Source organism: Phacochoerus africanus, chromosome 6, assembly GCF_016906955.1.
Source record: "Phacochoerus africanus isolate WHEZ1 chromosome 6, ROS_Pafr_v1, whole genome shotgun sequence".
In the NCBI taxonomy this organism is placed as follows: Eukaryota; Metazoa; Chordata; class Mammalia; order Artiodactyla; family Suidae; genus Phacochoerus; species Phacochoerus africanus.
Window position 1 is genome coordinate 10,324,795 of NC_062549.1, and position 20,316 is coordinate 10,345,110.

At 44.7% G+C, this 20,316-nt stretch overlaps 1 protein-coding gene across 3 annotated transcripts in view; it reads left to right on the forward strand.

The window, feature by feature from the left end:
* Positions 1 to 20,316, forward strand: part of ASAP1 (ArfGAP with SH3 domain, ankyrin repeat and PH domain 1) — a 344,270-nt gene that overhangs the window by 194,679 nt on the left and 129,275 nt on the right. For all 3 annotated transcript variants that reach the window (XM_047783238.1, XM_047783241.1, XM_047783239.1), the window contains one exon: positions 8,116 to 8,188. In XM_047783238.1, coding sequence (XP_047639194.1) covers positions 8,116 to 8,188 — 73 coding nt within the window. The remainder of the gene's footprint in view (positions 1 to 8,115; positions 8,189 to 20,316) is intronic.

The window sequence follows — 20,316 nt, forward strand, 5'->3', positions numbered from 1 at the left end:
CCATGCTTGCCACTGATTCTAGCCAAGGGTTTTGTTTTGCTGTAGCAGGTAGAAGTGAGGGGGCCTGAGGCTGGGGGAGCAGAGGCAGATGCAATATGATTTTCACACGTAGCCAGGGCCTGGCCCAGGGGAGGGTCTAGTATGTGCCGGGCACAGTTAATGGATGAATAAGTGAGCAAATGATATCAAACCAAGGTCTGACCCTCAGAACAGACACTTGCATGGAAAGCCCAAACCTTCCTCTTTTTTTTTTTTTCCCCAGTTTTATTGACGTCTAGCTGATTTACAATGTTGTGATAATTTCTGCTGTACAGCAGAGTGACTCAGATGTATACACCCATCCATCCATTCTTTTTCAGATTCTTTTCCCATGTAGATTATCACAGAACATTGCATAGCGTTCCCTGTTCCTTCCTCTTTTTTCAGTTAATGGCACCTTTCTTCCCAGTGCCTTCACGATCCCATTGGATTCCTTCCCAGCTCATGCCTGATTCACGTACAATTAGACACGCACTTTGTAGTACCTAGGCTCTTATGATGGATACATGGATTTGGCTGTGACGCTGCATGAGAGCTTGTATCATGGTTTCCTCCTCAGCGAGTTTAGGAGAATGTTAATTAGGCAGCTGTCTCCTCCCCAAAAGGCAGTGCGATTGCTCAGCAAGCTCAAGGCTGACGCAGTCAGGCTCTGCACCAAAATTAGGGCAACGTAGTTGTCCTGTGATTTCCCTGTGAAAGGAATTATGCAGAAGAAGAGCATTTGCTTTGTGGGACAAGTGCATCTCTTGAAATGTGTGTTTTTGAAATTACCTCTCTGATTATGACTATAAAATAATAAAAAGGAAACACTCCCCCTTTTCCCCCCCAAGTGAGTAAAAATTCTTTTCATGGAAGAAATCACTTAGCTAGCAGGAGTGCTTGTTTCAGAGATGTTTGGCTGTCTCTGCTCCAAGTGTTTCAGGAACTTTTGTCTTGGAAGCACCTTTGGAAGTGAGGGTAATGATGCCAGCAGTTTTTGAGCACCTGCTCTCTGCAAGGCTCTGTGCCAGCCACATCCTGGTACATTAATGTGTGATGCTCAGCACCCCCCTCCAAGGTGGGAGGCGTGGTGGCTCTCTGCTCGGCCCGCCTCTAAGACATTCTGGGCGATGATTTTATTGTTAGCCACTGCCGCCTTTCTCTCTAAGTTTACGCATAAGGTTTAGCTCCAAAGACGTGTGCTTATTTTCAAAAATCACATCTGCATAGAATAAGACATATTTTTACCACTTAAATATATTGGGGGAAAAGGTGCATAGACTTAGAAAGTAATTCTTTTCTTTTCTTTTCTTTTCTTTTTTTTGGTCTTTTTGTCTTTTTAGGGCCGCACCCACGGCATATGGAGGTTCCCAGGCTAGGGGTGAAATTGGAACTCCAGAAAGTAATTCTAAATTAAAAAACCTTAATAACAGCAGTCATTAAGTCCTGTCTGTCCTGATAAACCATTACTTGCGGTACTGCATGGTCATAAACCTCATACGTATATGACTGTTTATATACATATAACACACACACATGCACTTAAACTTCGGCTAGTCCAAACCATCAAGGGAAGAACTACATAGGGCCAGTGTTTCTGAATCCAAAACTTAATGTATTTGTTTGTCTGTTTGTTTTTCCTTTTTCATCCACCCCGGTCATATGGAGTTCCCAGGCCAGGGATCAGATCCAAGCCATAGTTGCAGCCTAAGCTGCAACTGCACCAATGCCGGATCTTTAACCCACTGTGCCAGGCCAGGGGTTGAATCCACATCCCAGGGCTCCCAAGACGCTGCCAATCCCGTTGCACCACAGCGGGAACTCCAAAAACTATATTTTTTTATTCAACCATTTTCAAGACAACTCTTGTGTTGCCTACTTTCCTATTTGGGAGCTGAGAACACTGAGAAACACGTGGATTCAGTGTTTGTTACCTCACTTCATACGCATGTCTGAACATCTGTCTCCTGCTCAGCACTGGGGATGGGGATTCAGCCATGAGCAGGCTCCGCAAGGCCCCTGTCTGCATAGGGCTTTCGTTCCTCCAGTGGAGGGAGAGAAAACCGTTACAGTAAACGGGTCCCGGGCAGGATCATTTTGGGGTGTGTAGTGCTATGAAAACCTCCCATGAAGTGTGTGCGAGCGAGACAAGGGACAGGCAGCTGCGCTGCTTTAGGTTGACCAGAGAAGGCCTCTCAGGGGGAGGGGCTTCTCATCCGAGACCTGGGTAGGAAGAAAGAGCCGGTCACTGCAGAGCTTAGGGTTCCAGGCAGAGGGAGCACCTGTTGTTTGCACTTTGCTGTGACCCAGGGATGTGCCACCTGGAGGGGTTCACAGGGTTCTGTGTCCTACCCTGAGTGGACTCTGATTCTTAAGGACTTTTTCCTTTTTATATCCACTCTGTATAATCTTTCTGAATCCGGCTTCCGGGGGCTTGGTGTCTCTGGCAGTCTCTCTCTAATTTGCAGCAGCCTGTATCTATCTTCTCTGCGTATTCAGATGACCAGACTGGTTAGGACTGCGCATCACAGTGAAACATCTCCATATCAGGGTAGGAAGGGCTTTTCTACAGGTTATACCCCCACTCTTTGGTTATGTATAGAAAGTGAAATGGCTTGGAGTTCCCGTCGTGGCACAGCGGAGATGAGTCCAACTAGGAACCGTGAGGTTGCGGGTTCAATCCCTGGCCTCACTCGGTGGGTTAAGGATCCAGCATCACCTTGAGCTGTGGTGTAGTTTGCAGACATGGTTTGGATCCCACGTTGCTGCAGCTGTGGCGTAGGCCAGCGTCTACAGCTCCTATCAGACCCCTAGCCTGGGAACCTCTATATACCTCAGGTACGGCCCTGAAAAGACAATAAACCAAAAAAAAAAAAAAGAAAAGAAAGAAAGAATGAAAATGAAATTGCTTGCTGTGTAGCACTGGGAACTACATCTAGTCACTTATGATGGAGCATGATAATGTGAGAAAAAAGAACATACACATGTATGTGTGACTGCATCACCTTGCTGTGCAGTAGAAAATTGACAGAACACTGTAAACCAGCTATAATGGAAAAAATTAAAATTATTTTAAAAACTTTTAGAGAAATCGCTGTCTTGCCAAGTTCTTGGTGGGGAAGGCGTTCTTAGAGACCAGCACAGGCTCCTGGGTTCCTTCCTTTGCTCCTTCATCCTTCCCTCGCCTGCCCTCCCTCCGTCTCTTACACTTTTGAGTTGTTCAAACTTAGAATACTTAGAAACGCAGGCACATTTTTTTAATTTTTAAAAGTTATAGTTCATTTACGGTGTTCCATCAATTTCTGCCATACTGCGTAGTGACCCAGTCATTACATGTATAAACATTGTTTTTCTCATATCATCTCCCATCATGTTCTGTCCCAAGAGATTGGATGTAGCTCCCTGTGCTGTAAGCAGGACCTCATCGCTTATTCATTCTAAATGGCCTAGTTGGCATCTGCTAATCACAGACTCCCTGGCCATCCCACTCCCTCCTCTTCTCCAGGCACATTTTTAAACAGGCTATGAATGACTTGAGAGATAGGAGAACTTTGAAGCTCATGTCACCGGCCACTTTTCCCTTTATTCAGTTTTACGTATAGGACATTTCAGAAGACATCAGTGCAGGTGTTGCTTGTCTGGCAGCTGAGGGATTGGCACTCTGAGGCACATTTAGACATGTGTCATTTCTGGAGGGAGCTTCCTTTGATTGAAGGACGGTGTCCCCTGGCTCTCTGAAACAAGGAGCTCTTAAAAGTGCGTTTTACTCAGCCGCTTTTCGCCGGTGGCCAAATCCTAGAGTGTGAAGAGGGAAGTGTCACCCAGACACACTGCTGGCTGCAGCTGCCAAGTGCGGATGTTATTAATAACCTTTAAAAGTAAGTCTGTGAACTTGACATCCTATTAGTTTATAGACAGGCTGGTAAAAATGCAACATAAATTTCTGAGACGTTCCCTCCTGCAGAAAAGGAAGCAGATAACTGTCTCATAAAACGTTACGGCTGAAATCTCCCTCAGCCCTTCGCCTCTTTGGAGTCGTTAACGCTAACTGTGCGTGGACAGTAAAACCCACCCATTAATTTCTCTGTCCGTGGTCATCTGCCACCCAGAGCTGAGATGAGAGGTTATTTTCTTCCAGAAGGAGATCTTTTTTTTTTTTCCCCCCTTTCTCCAGAATAATTAAAAAGTTGTAAGACCCAGGAGAAACATGAGCCCGCCTCTGCAGTGGAGTTTTAGTTGGCTGGTTTGAAGAAGCATAGCCTGGTTCTTCTCTTAACCAATGTGTGACACCTCATTAGCTGTTTTACTTCTCTAAAGCCCAGGGTTTTTCATCAGGAAAAAAAAAGTACAGAAATAATATGCATATAAAACGTAAATGATGGCTGTTACAGAATTAGTTTTTTTTTTTTTGTCTTTGCTATTTCTTTGGGCCGCTCCCATGGCATATGGAGGTTCCCAGGCCAGGGGTCGAATCGGAGCTGTAGCCACCGGCCTACGCCAGAGCCACAGCAACGCGGGATCCGAGCTGCGTCTGCAACCTACACCACAGCTCACAGCAACGCCGGATCGTTAACCCACTGAGCAAGGGCAGGGACCGAACCCGCAACCTCCTGGTTCCTAGTCGGATTCGTTAACCACTGCGCCATGACGGGAACTCCCAGAATTACTTTTTAACATTACTTTTGTGCCTTCCCACAAAAGCAGTTCATCAAAGGATAAACCCTTTGGACTCCATCTCTTAAAATGAGTGCTTATTCATACACTTATTTGCATCACGGTCTTTCTTGCACCCTCTTCCTAGCCACCCAGATGTCTTAGAGTTTCTTAACGTGTATTCGTCTGTGAGAACTGGTAGATATTCCCCTCCTATGATGAGACTGTTTCAGACTCAGAGACAAACAAGAAAAGACGCGTTTGCCGAGTGGGATGGCCTGGGAGTTGGGGTTAGCAGGTGTAGACTCTTGGGTTTGGAATGGATGAGCAGTGAGGTCCTACTGTACAGCACAGGGAACTGTATGCAGTGTCCTGGCACAGACCCTGATGGAAAAGGACATTAGATGGGACTTATATATGTGTGTGATGGAGTCACTTTGTTGCACAGCAGAAATAGGCATGATATTGTAAATCAACTGTACTTTAATAAAAACAATTTTTTTTGTCTTTTTGTCTTTTTGTTGTTGTTGATGTTGCTATTTCTTGGGCCGCTCCCGCGGCATATGGAGGTTCCCAGGCTAGGGCTTGAATCGGAGCTGTAGCCACTGGCCTACACCAGAGCCACAGCAACGAGGGATCCGAGCCGCGTCTGCAACCTACACCACAGCTCACGGCAACGCCGGATCCTTCACCCACTGAGCAAGGGCAGGGACCGAACCCGCAACCTCCTGGTTCCTAGTCGGATTCGTCAACCACTGCGCCACGACAGGAACTCCTAATAAAAACAAATTTTTTTTAAAAAGAGGGGACTGTTTTCAGTTCCAGTTCTTCACAGATGTCATTGGAATGCAGACCTGGGTAGTGATGAGGAGATGACGTTCTCCTGTGAAGACCTGGCTGCCAAGTCCTCCTCTAGCCCCCGGGCAGGTTACACTTTCTGAGCTCTGTTTGCTCATGTGTAAAAGGAATTTAGTACCGGTGCTTAATTTCAAAGAATTTTTGTAAGAACTGAGGGAAATAATCCATGTAAACCTCAGTCCCTTTATTGTTACCTTTCCTCTTTTTCTCTAAAGTACAAATCTCGGATCTTGACGAAACTCACATTGTGTCTCTTCTCTGGAACTGCAGTTTCCTTAAGTGTGTTGGGTGAAGTCACTGCTATTGGATGAGCTCATTTGCGTCAACCACTGAGCATTTTATGGAGCTGGAGATACATAGTAATGTTTAGCATATCTTCTATTAATGGTTTGGGGTGGAGCTTAGCTCTTTCCAGTCTGTTGAAGTTTTTTAAAAAGATACGAGTGGATTTAAAGGAAAATGTGAACGAAGTAGAAGTACCGGTGGGATGTGGCCATGACAGAGTCGTGGAGGTAGAGAGTTAGTGATGGGCGGGGTGGAGATGGGAGACCTGCCATCTGAAAGTGCTGGTTTTATCCCAGCATCCCATTAGATTCGGGATTTGAGGAATGTTAGGATGAAATGTGACTCAGCACTTTCTGGCTCTGTGACTTTGGACAAGTTAGTTAATATTTTCCTCCCTCCCTCCTCCACTGTAAGTGCTTATGAAGGCTTATCACTTCTCCTTATCTGAAAACTGTAGATGCTACCCTTTTTGTGAAGACAGTGCAAAGAGAGAAGATATCTACTTAGTAGTCTTCTCTTCCAAGCTTATACCTGTGCAGTCAGTGCTCAGTAAACGTTAGTTCTGGTCTTATTTAGGACTTGTGGTCTCCAGTGGTAGAATCCCAGCCTCAACCAGCGTGGGACAGAAGGAATTTATTGTCTCCTGTTCTCAGTCTGTAGGAGGGTTATCAGTGACATAGCCTTGGGGGCAGCTGAAAGCCAGGACTCGGTTACCACCAGCACCCCCTCCATCGTTTGTTTCTGGTCCTTTAGGATCCTACTGTCTGGCCAGATTCTTCCCCACACCTAGAAACAGAAGCCCTGGGGGCCCCCAGGCGCGCATCAGCAGAAAGGGGCTGCACGTTATGATCCCCGTTCCCAAGCCCAGAAATCCTAGGCCGCCCTGAGCCCAGCATGGGCTCTGCTCACCTGGTCCGGCACTGGTGCTCAGAGAACAGGCATCAAAGTAAAGGAGCAGCGCCCAATTGAACCCTGTGTTTAGAGTGACAGGAAAGGGGGAGGATGGGCACCTGCCACCATCGCCTCGACCCCTTCAGCTTGTGTGCCTTGTGGGGGGGGGGTACATCCCCGCTGCGGGCGTCAGTTTTCCCATCTGAAATCTTGAGCTGTAGATGAGGTCATTGACGTGAGTATACTTTTAATGTTTTAAACTTTAATATACAAGTGTATGATTATTGCTGCTGTTGCTCCTGGCCTTCAAATCTTGACACACCATCCCAGAGTTCCCAGCCTGTGAATGGATCTTGGACCCTTGGGGAAGCAAGGAGGGGCTTGAAGTTCCTCGAGAAGTTAGGTCGGTGTGCCATAAATGTATTCATGCTGACTTGGTTTTGAAGGGTGGCCCTCATATAGAAAAGAGTACAGATCCTAAGCACACGGTTCGATGAGTTTTCACACACAAAACGCACACACAGTTGTGTACCCAGCACCTAGATTAAGAATCAGCAGACGGAGTTCCCGTCGTGGCTCAGTGGTTAACAAATCCAACTAGGAACCACAGGGTTGCAGGTTCGATCCCTGGCCTTGCTCAGCCAGGGAACCTCCATATGCCATGGGAGCAGCCCAAGAAAATGGCAAAAAGACAAAAAAATAAATAAATATAAAAAGAATCAGCAGAGACAGTCCCCCAGAAACCACACACACACACCCATCACCCAAGTAGATTGCCGGGGGGGGGGGTGGAGGGTGTTGCTTCATCACCTGGGAGAGACGTGATTTACAAGCGTTGCCAGCATCGAGGTAGCCTTGTCCGTGCTGTGCTTTTTCTAATAAACAGAATTTTAAAGCTACGACCAGCATCACGTCATCAATCTTTTTTAAACCCTGAACGGATTCCTCAGGTTTAAAAGCTTGCAGAGCTCTTCGGGGCACTCTTAGTGCATGTTCTTAAATGTTCTCTTTCTGGCTGAAATGACCACGAGGTGATAAGAAGTGTTTGGTTCTCTGGGAACCGTGTTTGCCGTTCCCCTTAGTTTGCCTTTCTCAGGTTGTAAACTCCTAGCAAAGGAATCAAACCATAAGGTTTCCTGGCGTCTGGTATTTTCTTTCCTGTGCATAGTTCAGCACAGTTACCGACTGGCTCCCGAGTTAGCATTTCAGCCAGTCCTGAGCCTTGTGGGATGACGGCGCTTATCCCAAATCCTGGGCGCTTCCCATCTCTGAGGTTAATCAATAGGCCAGGTTGCTGTGGCTACAGGGCTCCGAGAAACAATTGCAGTTACAAGTGAGTTTTTCCTTTTCTTTCTTTGTAAAACTTACTACGTTTTCCAACATCTTTTTCTTCCCGTTTTTCTCTTTTAGGCTCTAGACCAAGATAGAACAGCCTTACAGAAAGTTAAGAAGTCCGTAAAAGCAATATATAATTCCGGTCAAGGTAAGTTCTTCCCAACACAGATAACACCAATTACGTATATTGTCTGCATTTTTTTATTATTATTTGTTAGATGCTACGTTTATAGAAGACTTGACACAAATGGAAAATCAAGTCAAAGAAGTGCAGTTTCTCTCTCTCTCTTTTTGTTTTTTTTCTGTTTCTCCTATCAATCCAAACCTGTTACTACTTCCCACATTAAAAAAAAAGAAGAAAAAGGAAAAAAGCATCCGTTACATTAAAAAACTTTGTAGATTCACATTTTGGCACAAGTGACATAGGAGCTATTAAAAATCTCTGCATCATTGGTCAGTGTGTCATCCAGGGGCCTCAGTTAAACACATGAGGGTCTCTTCTGTCGGAGGTGAGTCTGTGCACATTTGGAAATCAGTATTGGTGACAGTCATGGGGTGAAAGTTGAGGGGCGAGTACGGAGAGAGGCTCAGCGGAGACCTGGAGTCTTTGACCAGGTCACCTCTGTCACTCAATGTTTTAGCTTTGTGCTAGTGACGTTGTCATCTTGGAGAGAAAAGTATGTTGTCTGTGGATAAGAAGAAATAAACGGAATTAAGATAAACAGTGGGTAACCAACAGAAATGGCAGGTTCCAGCGCCCCAGGGAAGGAGAGGCTTAGAGACAGAAAAGGAGTTTCAAGGTCTCTGACTCACATCTTTTGTTCAAGTTACTGCTTTCCCAGGGTTCGCATCTCTAAGAAATCAAATGTCTATCATGTAACCCCTGGGAGGGGCAGGCAGCAGAGTATGATAGAAGGGGCACGGCGCTAAGCTGGACGGGTGTGGGTTTGCAGCCTTCCTCTGCAAGCATGGCCTTGAGTGGTTACTTCACTTTGTGTTTTTTTTTTTTTTTGCCTTTTCCAGGGCCGCTTTCCACGGCATATGGAGGGTCCCAGGCTAGGGGTCTAATTGGAGCTGTTGCTGCTGACCTACACCACAGTCACAGCAACTTGGGATCTGAGCTGCCTCTGTGACCTACACCATAGCTCACAGGACCCACGGCATATGGAAGTTCCCAGGCTAATTGGAGCTACAGCTCACAGCAATGCCAGATCCTTAACCCACTGAGCGAGGCCAGGGATCGAACCTGCAACCTCATGGTTCCTGGTCAGATTCGTTTCCACTGCGCCACGACAGGAACTCCTACTTCATTTTCTTAAACCTCCATCTTCTCCATCAAACAGGGATCGTAGATGACAGGGTGGTAAAGGGCTTTACTCAGTATCTGAAAAAGGCCTGCCACCTCCTGGGAGTGCAGTACATGCTATACACATTTATATTTTATTTAAATTTATACTCACTACTGTGATAAGATCATAGAGCTGAAAGAAGCATGAAGCAAAGCAAGACTGGCTCTGAGATGCTTCAGGGACCTCTGCTCCTTATCAGAACTGGGAATCAGTGTCCCACTAAGGAAACCCCATCGTTTCTTATCTTCTGTAAAGGCCAGGCTTAGGGCTCTCTAGAATCTTAATTAACACACTTGTACCCTGGTTCCTTGAGACCTGTCTGCAATTTCTTTGTATTCAATAAGACACTAACTTCTACCTAAGGCAGACAAGTGATATTTATGTGGTTATATAGTGACCATATGTTGTTTAAGGCTAATTTATAATTTCTAAGTTTCCTTCTGATGAACTCCCTTTAAGGTGGTATAGGCCCTTTATAGGTAATAGCTCTTTGGGAAGGTAGGTGGGGTCCATGGTAAGGACGTGGCACAAGGGGGAGTCTGAGCTGCCAGTATTGTTCTGTTTCTTAATTTGGAGGATATTACGTAGTTAAGTCCGCTTTTTGATAATTTATCAAATACTGCACTTAAGATTTATGTACTTCATGTGTGTGTGTGATTATGCTTTATATACAAGTAGGTTCATTGATTATTGACTGTGATTTGGTAAAACAGAAAATAAATGGGGATTTGTTAAACAATCACATACCTATAGAATGGAATACTATACAGTCTATAAAAAGACAGGTATAATGTAGCTTTAAGTTTAATCCTAGTTTTGTCATTACTTGCTAAGGTCAAGTAAATTATTTCATTTCCATGAGTCTTAATTGCCTCACAATAAAATGAGAAAATAATCTCTAACTTACAGGGTATTGTATGGACAAACAAGGGACTAATTAAGGCCCCTGACATACTGCCTACCATGTAGTACCTGCCTAACATATAGTAGATGGGGAAAATGGCAGCTTGGTCCATAGCATGGGTGCCTTCTCTATATTAATGCAGTCTTTCTACAAATAATGTTGGACCCATCTGATACTATAAAGAGCTTCATGAACCCTTATCTGCCCAGGAATAAATGTCAGTTCTCCATAATGTTAAAGGTTTATGCTTGAGGCTCTTGGCTTGTGAGTCACAAAGGAAGACCTCTGATTTACAGCTCTGAGGTGCTGTCATATTTACTCTACGGGGGGCTCCATGGGTTTTTTTCCCCCAAATGTCCTTATTCAAGGCACATCCTGCAGCAGCAGCAGCTCACGCAAAGGCTCTGGTACTTGGGGATGTGCTTCTTTAAAAGATTTCCTTGGTCCCAGCTGTCCTGGACATGGCCGCGGGGAGAGGTGCCGTGTGTGTGTGTGTGTGTGTGTGTGTGTGTTTTGGTCCCAGCTGTCCTGGACATGGCCGAGGGGAGAGGTGCCGTGTGTGTGTGTGTGTGTGTGTGTGTGTGTGTGTGTGTGTGTAAGGTGGAGAGGTGAAGGGATGAATTCCTCTACCGGATTGTGGTCTCCTGTGGATGGGGACACAGCTAACTGAGTCAGGGGCTGCCTGGATACAGAGTTGTTTTGTATATTTGCCCTAGGTTTGCACTAGCTAATAGAAGGGCTTCCAGTCACACAAGCCTTTTTAAATTTAAATTATTTAAGATGCAAGAGTCAGGCCCTCAATCTCAGTAGCCGGCCGCATTTTGAGTACTCAGTAGTTGTGTGTGACCGCAGCTAGAATATTGGACAGTGCAGACACAGGATTTTCCCATCATCGCAGGAAGTCCTGCTGCTGTAGGAGAATAAAAGGTCCCACTGGATTGTAGTTGGTGGCCGGTCTCTCTTCCATTAATTAGGTCAGCGAGTCTCAGTCCTAGCCTTTCATTAAAATCACCTGAAGAACTCTTAAAACCTGAAAACAAGGGGTCCCTCAGGCACACTCCCAAGAGTTGTTCCAGAGTAGGGTCTAGGTGTCCAGATTACAGGGTCTGGATTATTTCTCCCCAGACTATTCTAAGCACAGCTAGAAATGAGAGCCGCATCAGTGGCCCAGGAACTCCTTGATGGCGGCCCCTATTGCGTCTTTCATCTTTGTATTCTGTGAAGTTGCCAACTTAGCTTACTAGCTTAACAAGTGTTTATTGAGCCCCTGTTTTAAAGGCTTTATTTTGAGTCTTGGGTGCATTAGACACGTCTGCCAGAATCTCTGCCTTTATGAACTAACAGTCCAGTGCAAGAGATGTTAATCAGATCATCACACTGGAAAGTGTGTACAGTGAGAAAGTGTTACGTACTGTAAATGAAAACTTGCAGGGCACAATGTCTGATGTTGTTTGAGGAGGGTGCTAAGGGACCCTCTGGGGGACATGATGGTCGTTGTGTGTTCATACTGTGCTAAGCTAAGCCCCACAAGCCTTTGCGGTAGGTCTGCTGTTAAGTCTGTTTTCTAGATGATGAGGCTGAAGCTTGAAAGAGCCAGACTCTCTTGTCCGGGAGGCCCCAGCTAGCAAGGAATGGAAGGAGAGCCCAGCTGACTCTAGCTGTGCTGTCTGCAGCTCCTCTGTAGGTGTTTTCTACCTGACACTTGGCTGGGGCTCAACAAGCATGGAAAGAATTGCTTCTTGTCAGCTGGCTGGGTCCCCGGGAAGCTCTCCGTCTCTGGCTGTTAAATAGTCACTGATGGTGAATATTCATGGAGGAATCCCTCACGGGTCAGCTCCCAGCAGTGTGGTTTCTAGATAGGGGCCGCAACAACAGTTACCCGTGACCTGGAAATGTGGGGATAAACTCAGATCTCTGAGCCGATCTGCTGGGGCCTGACAGGGTTTCTGCAGCCATCGGTGATTACAACATACCCGGGTTTTTGGTCCGCTTGTGTGGGCAGCACTATGACACTTAATTCTTAAAAAACAGCAAGATGAGTAAAACAGTGATCTTTCCATGATACATGCTCAGTGGAATCCAGGCCATTCCCGTCCAAGGGCTTTTAGCCTCTTCCAAAGAAGCCACAAGAGGCCGAACCCTGGTATCCGTTTCCCAGTGTGTTTTCATCATTTTCTTGTTTTCTCACAGTGCTTAAGTGACACGAAACCCATCCGATGTTCTTTAGAAAGTTAAGCATTTCGGTATTTCTGGTTTGAGAATACCAACCACCTCCTTTCCCAAAATGATTTGAAAATTGGTGGAGAATGATGGAAAGGTCTTACTCTTAAAATACATTTATTGTTTTTGCACATAAGCTTTATCAGTATTAATTAGTAAACAGTATAATTTAAAAAAAAACCCGTGAATTCTGTGAACTACTTGGATCAAGGGGAAATTTTCTAAGCCATTCACTTTTCCTATGTTTTTTTTTTTTTTCCCTAAGTTTTGAAGTCTTAACATTTTTAACCTGTGAAGTCTATTGTCATTTAGACAGTTTGCCTTGGTGTATGTGTTCCTTCTTGCTTTCCGCCCCCCCCCCCCCAGTGTGTTTAAAGTAGGTAGTAGTTTCTTGGACATTGTAGAGGTCTTAAATCTTAAAGTATGCTGCGATTCTTCGGCACTTTTTCTCTCAAAAGATGGAGCCTAAGTTTCTTAGCCTTCGATGTGTGCTCTTCTAATGAAAAGAATGCAATAGAATGCCGTGTCATTTCCAAGGCCAGATTATAAAAGAGATGGCTTCTACCTGCGCCCCTCCTAATCCCTTGATTTTGGAGGAAGCCAGCCGCCAAGTTGTGAGAAAACTCAAGCAACCCTGCAGAGAGAACTCTCCCACCAAAACCACTACTACAGTGCATTTGCTAGCCCCAGTCAAACCTTCAGGTGACTGCAGCTCTGGCAGACAACTTGCTCTGTCTTTGGGTGAGACCCAAGGTCAGGAGAGTAGAAGCGGGGCTGGCACCCGTAGGATTTCTGCCCCTGCAAGCATGGGTGTGCATGTGCTGAGTCCACTGCCAGTCAGTGTACGGCTTTTGAAAAAGACGAGCTTGCTGCATCTCAGTGCTGTTGAAAACCCAAGTAATAACACATGACACTTGTATAAAATGGAAGACTTTTTCATTGTTCAGTGTAAGAATGAGTGTACCAGATTTGTTGTCCTGTCACATGACTTAGTTGAGTCGAATTCGTGAATCTTTTTGAACAGGTATATTATTATTACCTAAAGGTGCATATGTACACTTTCCCTTGGCAGTGAAGACCCAGGATGTTCCTGCTGCTAGTCTTTTTCTGCAATTAAAAAAGTATCTTTTTCGCACAAGTCAAAATGTATATTTTATAATTATATGGCAACTTTCTTAAAATTTATGCCGAGATACATTTTGAATACATTTTAGCTTATTAGTAACACATGGTGCCCCCTAGAAATCTCTGTAATGTTCGTCTGAAAGTTCAGATTCTTAAGTCCTTTCATTTTAGTAAATAACAAAATGGCTGTGGGATGTAATTTGATTACAAGCACTATTTCTGAAATAGAGCTAGATTGGCATAAGTGCTTCCATAGCCTTTTCATATCAGGAGGGGAGCCCTTGGCTTTCTCATGGCCTTCTCTTTTATTCCTCTTTCATTTTCAGTTAGAATTATGTAGTGAGTGGTTTTACAAGAACATTTGTGTTTTTATTTTATTTTATTTTTTGCCTTTTCTAGGGCCGCACCTGCGGCACATGGAGGTTCCCAGGCTAGGGATGGAATCGAAGCTGTAGCCACCGGCCTACGCCAGAGCCACAGCAATGCAGGATCCGAGCCACGTCTGTAACCTACACCACAGCTCATGGCAATGCCGGATCCTTAACCCACCCAGCAAAGCCAAGGATCGAACCTACAACCTCATAGTTCCTAGTTGGATTCGTTAACCACTGTGCCACGACAGGAAGTCCAAGAACATTTGTGTTTTTAAAAGCAAAATTAAAATGTGATGTTCACCCTAGATTTTAAATTTGATAATTTATCTGTTTTAAGAAATAGCTCACTAGGTATGATGAATTCTAAGATTTAAAATGTAAGGTGCTAAAGTCTTCAGTGGACAGGAAGTAAATGTTTTTATAGCTAAGTAATTTCATTTTAGCTATTTTTAAGTTAACATTTTCTCAAATTTAAAGGTATAGTGTGAAGTGAATTGTAAGTAGAATCAGTAATTAAGTTTGGAGTCTTGTAATGATATCTTAATCCTGTGGTTTTCAGTGGGGAGAAGAGTTTTCTGAACAAGGGTGGATAGAGAGAAAATAGATTAGAATTTTAATAGAAAGATGGAGAAGAGTAAAATGTTAAGAGGTATATAGTGAGAGCATAGTCTATGTTTAGAAAAAAAATTTTATTCTTTTCCAAGTTTGTGGATTATTATTATTTTTTTTTGTCTTTTTTGCTCTTTCTTGGATCACTCCCTCAGCATATGGAGGTTCCCAGGCTAGGGGTCTAATCGGAGCTATAGCCGTCGGCCTACACCACAGCCACATCAGTGCCAGATCCAAGCCACGTCTGCAACCTACACCACAGCTCACAGCAACGCCGGATCCTTAACCCACTGAGCGAGGCCAGGGGTTGAACCTGCAACCTCATGGCTCCTAGTCAGATTCGTTAACCAGTGCACCATGACGGGAACTCCAAGTTTGTGGATTTTAATCTGATTTTAAAAAAGAAAAAAATAAATAAAAACTTACCTAAAGTAAGCTTGTGAAAGGAAGAAGGAAATAGAGCTAAGCCAAGCCCTCACAAGTGGATGCTTTGGGTAGAAATACTGTAAATACAGAGTTCCCACTGTGGCACAGTCGGTTACGAATCCAACTACAGTGGCTCAGGTCCCTGTGGGGGCATGATTTCAATCCCTGGCCTAGTACAGTAGGCTAAAGAATTGGGCATTGTTGCAGCTGGGCCTCCCCAGGCCTGAGAACCTCCTTCTGCTGTGAGTGCAGTCAAAAAGACTGTAGGAGTTCCCATCATGGCTCAGCGGTAACAAATCTGACTGGGATCCATGAGGATGTGGGTTTGATCCCTGGCCTCACTCAGTGGGTTAAGGATCCGTGAGCTGTGGTGTAGGTCGCAGACGTGGCTCGGATCTGGCACTGATGTGGCTGTGGTGTAGGCCAGCGGCTACAGCTCTGATTGGACCCCTAGCCTGGGAATTTTCATATGCCGTAGGTGCAGCCCTAAAAAGAGAGAGAGAGAGAGAGACACACACACACACACACACAAGCAAGAAAGACTGTAAATAGCTCTTGGTGGTGGTTGTAGTGATTTGAGCAAAGTCTAAACAAATAACTTTTGGAACTTCAAGGTATTTTGCATTCTTGTGTGTCCATCTTTACTTCTTTAAGAGGTGAAAACAAATCAAAATAAGGAGTTGCTTCAGGATGGTCAAGGAAGAAGCCTTTCCCAAAAGTGAGTATACTTATCCAAGAGAGAGTATTACTCCTCAAATTATATGGGGATAAAACCAGAGGAATTTTTTGAACTGCTTTTTAAAAATTGAAGTCTCTTTCCAGAATAACCTTATAACTCCAGGCTCTTTGGGAATTGACAGTTTTTGCATTCAAGCCATTGGCTCAAACACTCCGTACTTGGAATCAGAAGCTGTGGTGTGTGTGTGTGCACATGTGTGTGCGTGCGTGTGCATGTGTGTGTGTTCATGTCCTCCCGTTTGCTGGCTGGAATGCATGTTCTCCGTTTTAAAATGAGTTAATATTTTATAAAGTTTTGCTTGCAACTTACAGGAGCATACTGTCTAATAAATTAGCTCGTTTTAAATGAAATTTGGAGCACTCCTTTCACAACCAGTAGTTTGGGGTTTTTGTTTTGTTTTTTTTTTTGGTCTTTTTTTGCTATTTCTTGGGTCGCTCCCTCGGCATGTGGAGGTTCCCTGGCTAGGGGTCCAATCGGAGCTGTAGCCACTAGCCTACGCCAGAGCCACAGCAACTCGGGATCCGAGCCGCGTCTGCAACCTACACCACAGCTCACGGCAATGCCGGATCGTTAACCCACTGAGCAAGGGCAGGGACCGAACCCGCAACCTCATGGTTCCTAGTCGGATTCGTTAACCACTGTGCCACGACGGGAACTCCTGGGGTGTTTTTTAAAGCCTCAAGATGAAGAACAAAAACACTCTGTTACAGGTGAATATGAAACCCGTGTTTCTGTACCTTAATGGTCCAATTTGGAAGTGAACTATAGCTACCATTTGTGGAGTGCCTACTATATTCCCGATGCCTGTTGTCACTTAATCATCTCAACGGTCCTGCACGGAAGACACGGTCATCTCCAATTTAGGGGTGAAGGAACCTGGCTGAAGTTACTTACACAACTAGTAAGTAGCTACACGTTTTGAAACTTAGTTCTTCATGATCCCCAAGCTGCTGAGGCCAAATTGCCAGCGTATCCACTGTCCGAGGTGAGGGCCAACCCAGGGTGTGGCATCGAGGACTCGGCAGGGTGCAGAGCTTGTGCCCATGCCACCATGGAGTGCCTCACAGGTGAAGAGGGTAATCCTGCAGCCTGAAGCTGCCCCATGGGTCAGTTAGAAAGGGGAGCCATTTCATTCCTTCCCTGACAGACTAGAGCTGGAATTTAGGATGAACCACAAAGTATTTCTCCACGCTCACGTCTATTACTAGGTCCTTGGTAATTAGCCCAATTTATGCATGAACAACGATGCACTTAAACCAGTAAATTCTCTTAGATAGGCTAACCATGCCGCCTGCACACCGTGTGAATTTATTGTGACCTAGTCCAGACCAACCGGGTTGGGATCAGTGGTGATTCAGCCCCTGATTGGTGGTAGGAGTTTGTGAACAGAGAACACTTGAAGCGACTGGTTGTTCGTTTCTGAAACCGGAACAATAGTTTCAACTTCATTGGACGGTTGTGAAGATGAACATGTGAGATTCAAACCCAGTAATGGGGGGGGGGGGTTATCACCTTCACCCTCATCAGCTGGAGGCTCTCTGAAATAGTGCAGAGAGATTCATCTCTGGTCTGTCACCCACCCTACCCCCAACTCCACCCCTCAAGCTTCAGTTTTCTCATTCCTAAAATGGGGCAATGATGTTACGTGGTGAAAATTGAGAGGGACGTATATAAAATATTTCCTGTGGTACTGGGACCTAGACGTCACTGATAACTGTTGTAATCAGTTCACTGCAAACATTTAATCAAAGCTGGAAAAATTCCAGTCATTATTTCATTAAATTATTTATTCTTATATTCTTTTATCTTTCCGGGACTCTGGTTACATTTGTATGAACTAGATAGTATCTCCGCAGGTTAGTAAGACTCTGTGTTTATTTTTAGTCTTGATACTCTTTCTGCTTCAGTTTGGATGATTTCTACTGACCTGTCTTTAAACTTACTGCTTCTTTCTTCTGCAGTGTCCAAGTCGGCTATTAGTGTCACCAAATTAATTTATTTCAGTACTATGTTTTTAGTTCTTCTATTTCGTTTAATCCCTTTTTAGAAGTTTTATCTCCTCTGAAATTCTTCATCTCTTCACTTGTTTTTAACTTTTCCTATAGATTTTGTTTTTTTTGACTGTGGCATGTGGAAATTCCCGGCCAGGGATCAAACCCCAGCCACAGGGGTGACAGTGCTGGATCCTTACCCACTTGACCACCAGGGAACTCCATGATTCTTGAACATAATTGGAATATTTATTTTTGAAGTTGTTATATATATGCTAAATCCAGCATCTGGGTTGTCTGTGGTCTCTTGACTGTCTTTTTCTGTCTTGATTTCTTGGCTACATGTTTTCTATTTCTTTGCGTGTTTGGTAATTTCTGTTCACATGGTAGACATGGCGAATTACGTACGTGTTTTATTTTTAGTGCACAATTACATTGCTAGTGATCACCATCGCCTTGATCCTGCGAGAGGCTTTCTTAGGGTGAGTTTATTTTAGTTTTGCTCATGGTCCTAGGATACAGTCCTTAACCCTAAAACATGGTGCATACTCCTAAGGCATGGTTCTTCTAGGGCTTCGGCCCAAAGTGTGCGCCGAGCCCTGCTAACGTTATGGAATTCGAATTCCATGCTTTTCTCAGCAGGGGGACGTGGCGAAAACCTGCTCAGCTCTGAGACGTTTCCTGCAGGGCTCCTTGAACTACACACACTGCTTCTCGTGTGTGCAGTTCCACGTCAGCCAAGGATGGGAAGGGAGAGTGTGTGCAGATTGGAGGGCTCTCCTTCCTCTGACTTCTTCCCACCTCATTTCCAGATGCTCACACTATTCCCAGCTCAGTAAAATGCCACTTTGTGTGGGAGGTCTCTTCACCCTGCCCAGCACGGACTGAGGTCTGGCCTCAGGAGGAAATCCAGTTAAAGACGGTCTTCCTGAGAGAGGTTCCCTTGCTCGAAGGGCAGCATCCCCTCCTGGTCCTTCTGCTCTTCTTTGCTCTCCAGTGGCTCCAGATGTTTGTTTTTGACATTTTGTCCATCATTTATCATTGTCAATGACCGGAGCATTAGCCTGATACAGCTTACTCTGACAAGTTATCAACTGCAGACCTTTAATTATTAAAGCGATATGAGTAAGTCATTTATTAAGCACTCGTCGCGCATATAGCTGTAAGGGATTTACAGAACACTCTTGGCTCACAGAAAGTTATTATGTTTTAGGGCAATTGGACTGATGTAAATAATATATGACAGTGTATGACAAGTGACTTAAGAGAGGTGTATACTTTTGGAGTTCCCATCATGGCTCAGTGGTATAGGTCACAGATGCAGCTCAGATTTGGCATGGCTGTGGCATAAGTCGGCGGCTACAGCTCTGATTCAACCCCTAACCTGGAAACCTCCATATGCCTTGGGTGTGGCCCTAAAAAGCCAAAAAAAAAAAAGAGAGAGAGAGAGGTATACTTTCAACTCTGGTTAGTAGAGTTGAAAATTGGCATTTCATCTATTCAGTCAAGACTATTAAGTGCCAGAGAGGTGAGCTGGTAATGGGATGCACAGGATAAGTAGTGATTTCTATGCTCTTGAACTTAACAGTTTATTGCAGAGTAAAATATATTTACTTATAGTCACGCTGTATTTGAAGTTAGATCTTAAATTCTGCATGAATGAAAAGTAGCCTATGGGGTCCAAATAAGCCTTGAAAATCCTTGGATGGCCTGTAAAGTACATTTAAAACACAACTCGTTTGCTGCTTTTACAAAGTATCAGCATTCCTTTAGGCACCCTGGTATTTAAAACACGTGCTGTCTTTAAGCCAGACACCAGGGAGAGGCACCCTCTGTGAGCAGTTGCAGAGCAGATTGGCTGAGTCTTCCTGCCTCCAAGACACAAGCTCCTGGAGTGGAATGAGGGCTCTCTCTCTTGTTCTTTCAAATGTACTAAGTTAAATCTTGTTTGTTAAAGGCTCCGATGTGTAAGCCCCATTTACGGTTTTTGGTCCTTCTCCCTAACCCTTTTTGGTGTTAGATTAAGATGCCGGTTAATGACCTGTGGTTTTTCTCCCAGGCCACCTCCTTCCCACAGACCCTCCTGACAGTTCCAGCAAAGGGTGCGCAGCCTGCCTGTGCCACGCCGCCTCTTACTGCAAACTGCGTTTGCACGCACTCTCGGATGTTTTATGTCTCATCAAATTCGGACTGCTTTTTCATGCATAAAGATATTTCACTTAAACTGTCACCGAGTCTGGAGGAAAGCCAGGGCTTTTGGTTTTATTTCTGTGTGTGGCATTTTTCCCTAGGTCTGCTTAAGCCCTACCATTTTTGCACATGCTCTCCTGACCACCTAGGGTGTCATACGTGAGGCAGTTCCATCACACAAGGCACCTTCTTAAGGCAGCTGTGCTCTGTGACAACCTCTAGAGAGCAGTCATCTGTGTGTCGAATTCCATTTGTGGTTTGAAAGTAACACGAATTCTAAAGTGTCCGTTTCCAGGGCTGGAGGGACTTTGCAGTTGAGTCTTTAGCCAAGGAAGATAAGTGCTTACTG